This window comes from Budorcas taxicolor, chromosome 19, assembly GCF_023091745.1.
Source record: "Budorcas taxicolor isolate Tak-1 chromosome 19, Takin1.1, whole genome shotgun sequence".
Classification (NCBI taxonomy): Eukaryota; Metazoa; Chordata; class Mammalia; order Artiodactyla; family Bovidae; genus Budorcas; species Budorcas taxicolor.
The window spans coordinates 52178367-52185459 of NC_068928.1; the positions used below are offsets into that span (position 1 = coordinate 52178367).

Genomic DNA, 7093 nt, shown 5'->3' on the forward strand with positions numbered 1-7093 from the left:
GAGGCCCATCCATATCCAGTAGATCATCACAGCAGGAGTAGGCTCAGACCCTGTTTGCAGCTTCTGGAGGCTTCCTGGAAGAGGTGGGCCTGGAAGGACAGGTGTGTGTTGGGTTGGGAAGAAGGGATGGGGCAGGGGAAGGTGGAGAAGATGGAGCGGGTGGAAGAGATGAAGGTGGAGGAGATGAAGCAGGCAGGCCTGGAGGGAGGGAGTAGAGGGAATTTGGGTGGGGACAGACAGTGCATGGAGGCACCCCTGTCAAGCGGAGACTGAGGAGGGCCCCTGTGGGAATTCCTGACCCTCAGCTGGACCTGGGAGGGCACAGGGTGGGTGCAGGTAGGGGCCCGGGGGTGCAGAGTGACTCCAGCTTCCTCACAACTCCACCTCCTGGGTCTCTGACCTTGAGCAGGGGGTGTTATGCGACCTCAACCAGGAGAGCTGCAGCCACCAGCAGTCCCATCACCAAGGGAGGCCAGCCACTTGGCAGGAGAGCAGACCCTAAGGAAAATCAAAGGATTAGTGAACAAGAGAAATGGGAGCATGTCCCTCACCCTGACTCTTTAATGGCAGGCGAAGTGTCCCCAGGCCACCCCCACAAGCTACCTGGTTTCATCACACACTACCCCGCACCCCCCCACCCCCCACCTTATTCACTTGGCCCAGCTGCACTGGCCTCCTGGCTTCTGTTCTGTGTGACCTCTCACAGTCCCTGCCCAGTGAGGCCTGCACATCCCTAGGCAGGTGCCCCCAAGAGCTGCCACCTTGCCAGCTCCTGGGTGACCTTTGCTCCTGAGATGGGTCAGGGTTGGGGCAAGGATGTGTGTTGGGGAGGCTGACAGAGGAAGACTCCAGGAAGGAGTCCTCACGTGGCCATGGAGCCTGGAGGTGGCCTGTGCAGTGGGCAAACTGCCAGCTCCTCTGGCCCTCAGCCTCCCCAGGTTAAACTAGGCTGCTCACGCCCACCGGCTCTCCTGCATATGCAGCCGAGGTGCACAAAGTGCGGGGTCAGGTGCCATGGGGATATCAGGGACTCCAGATGTTCCCAGGAGCCAGGGACAGGAAGGAGCAGGCAACACCAACTGGCTGGTGGGGCACCCTGGTTGTGGCTCTGCAGGCCCCCATCCCCTGCAGCTGCCTGGAGGCACACCTGAGGGGGTCGTGGTGGTCTCCTGGAGAATAGGCAGTAGGGTACTGAGGAGCCCATCGTTGGCCTCTGGCACGATGCCCAGCAGTTTGCACATGAGCTCGTACACGTGGACACTCTCGAAGGGCTCCACCTCCAGGCCCTTCTTAAAGCTGGGGCCCACGGCCCGGAAGATGGTCTTCATGTCCATGACCTCATTGTGGAAGCCGTGCTCCCCGTTGTTGAACTGCACGTTCACTCTCTGCCAGGAGGGAGGGTCCTGAGTGAGTTTGTGCTGACCCTCCCAGCCCACCCCACCCTCTCCAGGAGCACCACCTGCCGGGCCCTGGGTTGCAGAGGACCGCTGGAGGGAGTTCGAATGCCGGGGTGTGGGTGTGGGAGAGATTCTGAGCCTCCGTGTCTCTGAATTCTCAGCCCCAAAGATCAGTGGCCCAAAGAAGGAGCCTCAGCGAAGACCCAGAGACATGAATGGAGACCCGCGTAAAGGGGGTGGAGCTTCAGCCAAGGACACGCTCTGGGCTTCTTCCCATGGCTGGGTGCCCACACGTCAGTACTTCTTCCCTAGAATCCTGCCCCTGCTCTGCATATTGCTTCCCTCTCAGCCTCCCTGAGCTCTCTCACCTCTTCTGTGTCACTCTTACAGTTAGCCTTCCCACTTTACCCTATACACACATGTGCACACACAAACACATGTATGCATGCACACCCATGCACACAGGTACGCAATGCGTGTACACACCCCAATTCCTGTCGCATGGTGTGGGTGTGTCCCTTTGGAGGCTGACACGCCTCAAGTTGGGGTCTGACTAGAAACAGGGGAGTGCTTTCTACAGAACCGGAGAGAGACTCAGCAGGGCAGAGACGTGCCCGCACCCTGGAACTCACCCCGTGGATGACGTAACCTGGGTCGCTGAACATAAGCAGAGGGGTGATCCGGGAGTGGTTGGCGTAGTGGAGGGATTTGGGGAAGAACTCCTTCTTGTAGACGTGGAGTTTGGGGTGGGCGTCCTTGAGGGCCTCGTACACCTTCTCCAGCATTCCTTCCTTGGGGAGCAGCATCCCGTTTGGCCCGTAGTCTAGGAGCTCGAACTCAATGTCCTTGAAGCTGAAGTTGGAGAACTTGTGGAACTCCACCAGGTCGCTGGCCGTCTTGTTGACGGTGGTCATGCCGTGGTCGGACACGATGAGCAGGTCGAGGCTGCTCTCCAGGCCGCTCTTCCTGATGCTGTCCCGGAGGTAGCCCACGGTCCTGTCCACCTGCATCACTATCTCCTTCCTCTCCTGGGACTCGGGGCCGTACCTGTGGCCGGTGGAGTCCGGCTCTCCGAAGTAGAGGGTGACCAGGTCCAGGCCCTCGTCCGTGAACCACTTCATCACCGTGTCGATGTTGGCCCTCCACTCCGCCTCGTCCTTGTAGTTGTGTAGGATGCCTTGCTTCCGGCTCAGCGTCACGGCCTCGCCTTGGTAGGTGACATTCCCGCCGGGGTAGAAGAAGGAACCGGTCTTCAGGCCCTGTGGGCGGAAGGTGGAATCAGGGCCGTGGGCCTCCTCCCACTTGTCCCCTGCTGAAACATCTGCCCCGACCGCCTGCCCCCAGACTGCACGCTCACCCATCCCTGCTCCTGCCTGCAGCCACGGGCCTTCGTATTTTCTGAAAGACCTTTCATAGCTCTTATCTTATGTTATTAGGGCTGATACTGATTTTATAGAGGCCAGTGGACTCAGCACTAATCAGATAGTAGATATAAAAGTGTCCCCAGATATGCTGTGTCCTCATCATCACTGTGGCCGTAGGTCACGGCGCTGCTCTGTGAGCTCTCCCTTCCGACCTGCAGCCGGGCCTCTCCTGCCATGCATCCATCGGCCCCTCCATTGCCTGCCCTTCTAGCCTTCAACCCGGCCATCCATCTGTCTTTCCATAAACCAATTGCTGTTTTGTTTACAGATCCACCTGTCCTTGCTACCATCTGTCCACTGCCTCAGGTCATCATATCCACCTTGAGATGTCAGTTCTTGGCTATGCTTTCTGCAAGCAAGCCTGGTGTCTGGTAGCTCCTTCTGAAGTGAGGGGACTCAGATGTGAGTTGGACGCCCTGCCTATGAAGTTTCTTCTGGGCTCACCTTGAAATCATCCATTTGAGTTTGTTGTCAGGAAGCCCAGAGCATTGCAAGAGGCTGGGGTTCTGGGCTTTTCACTGGGATGACTCACCTCTTACTCTTATCTTTCACCCTTTAGAATTCGACTGCCAGGCCCTGAGAGGGGAACCAGGATGAAGCTATTTCGTTGTTCCCTGCCTGTTAGTGGAGTGACATTATTTTCCCTGTGGCCTCCTTCTCACCAGTACCAAAGCCCAGTTTTGATGCAACAATCCCTCTGGGTCCCAGGGAGGACAGCACTGCCTGTGCAGCCACTGGTGGGTCCTCATGGGCACCTGGCTCTATCTCCCGTGGGGCCCCACCCAGCACCTCTCCCAGGCTGGGAGCATTGAACTCCCAGGTCCCGCCGTGGATGTCCCGTGGTCATGCCATGGACACGGCCTGCTCAGCCAGGTCCCCCTCCCACCTCCTCCGTCTGTCCAAGTGGGCGTGGGTGCAGCATTACCTGCCTCTGGGCGGTGATCCAGATGGGCAAGCTGCCGTTGTCCCACCATTTCTCGATGCCCAGTGTGGTGTGGTAGGGCCACTTCAGCTTGCTGCTTGTGTTGTAGAACATGTTGTGAACCACCCCATGGTTCTCGACGTATTTGCCTGTGGGATGGCAGAGGAGGGTGGTGGGAGGGAGGGCACAGCCAGGGCAGGGGGCGGGGAAGCACACGTGGCCCTGGGAGCCAGACTGGGCCACCACAGCCACGTACCCCGGCCCAGAGATTCTGCTTCCACTTAGAGTAGTTTGTCCTGCTGCTGAACTCTTACAAAGGCGTAAATACACACGTTCTAGGATATCGTTTGCAGCCTCGTTGATTTTAGCAAAAAATTGGGAGCAACCTGGCTGGCTATCTGGAGAGAACTAATTAAATCAATTATGGCCCAACCATGAAATAGAATCTCAGGCAGGAAGATAAATGAACCAAGAGAAAGTGTCTTTTTTAACTTATTTTTTTCAGGATTTCCCTGGTGGTCCAATAGTTAAGATTCCACCTCGCAATTCAGGGTACGTGGGTTTGATCCCTGATCAGGGAACTAAGATCCCACATGCCGCAGAGCAGCTAAGCCCATGCACCGCAGCTTCTGAGCCCTCGAGCCGCAGCTAGAGAATCTGCGTTCTGTGATGAGAGATCCCACATGACGCAATGAAGACCCGGTGTACGACAACTAAGAAAGACCTGACACAGCCAAATAAGTAAATAAATAAACTTTAAAAAACCACAAAACCCCCAAAAGCACTATGCTCTGTTGGAAGCCTTGTGCACTGTTGGTAGGAATGTGAAACGGTGCAGCTGCTATGAAAAGCAGTGTGGTGGTTCCTCAAAAATTAAACAAAATTTTTTTCATGGCAATGCCCAGTGTTCTTGCCTGGAGAATCCCAGGGACGGGGGAGCCTGGTGGGCTGTCGTCTGTGGGGTCACACAGTCGGACACGACTGAAGCGACTTAGCAGCAGCAGCAGCCTCCACGTGAGTTCAGAAAGTAAAAAAAGAGGGGTGTTGAAGAGTCCACCTCCTTCCTTCATATTCTCCATTGGTAAGTAAGGAGGTGACATGCCAAAGGGAGCACCAGGGGCCTCTGCTTGCGTGTGGAAGGGGCCTTGGTCATGAAAATGCTGGAGTGAGAATAAGCTGTCTGTATGAGTGACATGCCTTAAAGTCATGCTTCCCTGGCAGCTCAGATGGTAAAAAAGATCTGCCTGCAATGCAGGAAACCCTGGTTCATTCCCTTGGTTGGGAAGATACCCTGGAGAAGGGAATGACAACCCACTCCAGTATTCTTGCCTAGAGAATTCCATGGATAGACCATGCAGTTGCAAAGAGTCAGACACGGCTGAGTGACTAACAGTTTCACTTTCAAAGTCATGTCCACCCAGAGCCTCTGAATGTGACCTTGTTTGGAAATAAAGTCTTTGCAGATGTCCTTAGTTTTGTTAAGATGGCGGCATCCTGGGGACTTCCCTGGTGGCACGGTGGTAAAGAATCTGCCTGCCAATGCATGGGAAAGGGAAAGTTAAAGTCGCTCAGTCATGTCCGACTCTTTGTGACCCCATGGACTATACAGTCCATGGAATTCTCCAGGCCGTAGTACTTGAGTGGGTAGCCTTTCCCTTCTCCAGGGGATCTTCCCAACCCAGGGATCGAACCCAGATCTCCCACATGGCAGGCGGATTCTTTTCCAGCTGAGCCACAAGGGAAGCCCAAGAAGGTTGGAGTGGGTAGCCTATCTCTTCTCCAGGGGATCTTCCCTACCAAGGAATCGAACCAGGGTCTCCTGCATTGCAGGCGGATTCTTTACTGACTGAGCTACTGGGGAAGCCCTCCAATGGGTTCAGTCCCTGGTCTGGGATGATCCCACATGCTGTGGAGCAGCTAAGCCTGTGTGCCACCACCACTCCAGAGCCTGTGAGCCACAATTACTGAGCCTGCATGCTGCCACTACTGAAGCCTGGGCGCCTAGAGCCTGTGCTCTTCAGCAAGAAAAGCCCCCACAATGAGAAGCTCACGGCACTGAGTGAGGAGTAGCCCTTGCTCACTGCAACTAGAGAAAGCCCTCATGCAGCAATGAAGACCCAGTGCAGTAAAAAAATAAACAAATAAAATTATGTATAAAAAAAAGATGAGGGCATTCCTGATCAGGTGGGCCCTAAATCCAATGACTGGTGTCCTTAACAAGAAGAGGAGAGATGCACAGATGGGAGATGGCTGTGACAGAGGGCAGGGACTGGAGAGCTGCGGCCACAAGTCCAGGATCGCCTGGGTCCCCAGAAGCTGGGACAGGTGGAAGGATCCTCCCTTCTAGCCTTTGGAGGGAGTGTGGCTCTGTGACACCCAGATTTTAGGCTTCTGGCCTAAATAGAGCAATGGTGGGTTCGAGGGTGGCTGGGAGCAAGCAGTGGAAAGAGCAGGAGCCTCAGGCTCAACTCTCCTGCCTTTCTGAATCCTGGCCACACACCTCCACCAGAAGCCCTCCTGGGATGCCACCCTGGGTGTGGTCCCCACTTACGATGAGACCTCCAGGTGTTTTTTATCTGCCTCTATCACTTGCCCCCGACAGTAAGGGTTCCTGACATCCCCTTTGGCCGGGTCATGTCTGCCCAGTGAGGGTGTCCCCTCCTTGGCCTCACCATTGCCCTTGCACTGTGTGCCCCCCGGGTCTAGACTCCATGCCCGCATTGCGGTTTGCTTTGTGGGTTCCCTGGTTTCTCGGCTGCCCCCCCCGCCACGACCCCAAGCCCCATCTGAGGCCAACACTCACCAGTGACCAGAGTGAAGTGGCAGGGGCTCGTCAAGGTGATGAAGGCTGGGGTCATGTAGCGAGCTTTCACCCCATCCAGTGCCATGGCATCCAGGTTGGGGGTGTCCACGTCCTGGTCATAGTTCCAGCGGAAACCGTCGAAGGATACCAGGAGCAGCTTGTTCCGGGAGGCCTGCTGGCGGACGGGTGCCCCTGATGCTGGAGCCAGGAGGGTGGCCAGGGCCACAGCGAGGAGGACAGCTGGGGCTCCCATGATGGGTTCGCCAGAGATGCAAGTGCCGAGGGAAGTTTTCTGCTGAAGAGCAGAGCAAAGTCCCAGGGTCACTGAGCAGCTCTTATCCTGTGCATCTTTGAACTGAGACCATGTGGGAGCCTCAGAGAGCGGCCCCTGGCTGCTGTGTCCACACCGCCCTGGGCCTGGCCCTCGGGCGCATCTGCCTTTATTGACAGCAGATCTGATCTTGCTGCCCCTCCCGCTTTGTGCACAAGTGTCTTTCCAGGGAGGATGGCGACCATTCTGGAAGGCGTGGCGAGCAGAATCGACTCA

At 56.2% G+C, this 7093-nt stretch overlaps 1 protein-coding gene across 1 annotated transcript; it reads right to left on the minus strand.

Annotated features, from left to right (window-relative positions):
- Window positions 1-415: 415 nt before the first annotated feature.
- On the minus strand, window positions 416-6799 carry ENPP7 (ectonucleotide pyrophosphatase/phosphodiesterase 7). The gene is made up of 5 exons (XM_052658847.1): window positions 6547-6799; window positions 3747-3892; window positions 2030-2656; window positions 1148-1385; window positions 416-498 (listed from the first exon to the last, which is right to left on the minus strand). Exons 1-5 carry the CDS (start codon window positions 6797-6799, stop codon window positions 416-418), a joined length of 1347 nt encoding a protein of 448 aa, XP_052514807.1.
- Between the last annotated feature and the right edge of the window lie 294 nt (window positions 6800-7093).

Coding starts and splice junctions, on each gene's coding strand:
- ENPP7 (XM_052658847.1), bottom strand. CDS start 6,799: ATGGGAGCCCCAGCTGTCCTCCTCGCTGTGGCCCTGGCCACCCTCCTG. Junction 3,893..6,546: donor CCACTTCACTCTGGTCACTG/GTGAGTGTTGGC, acceptor GCCATCCCACAG/GCAAATACGTCGAGAACCAT. Junction 2,657..3,746: donor GGATCACCGCCCAGAGGCAG/GTAATGCTGCAC, acceptor TTCCGCCCACAG/GGCCTGAAGACCGGTTCCTT.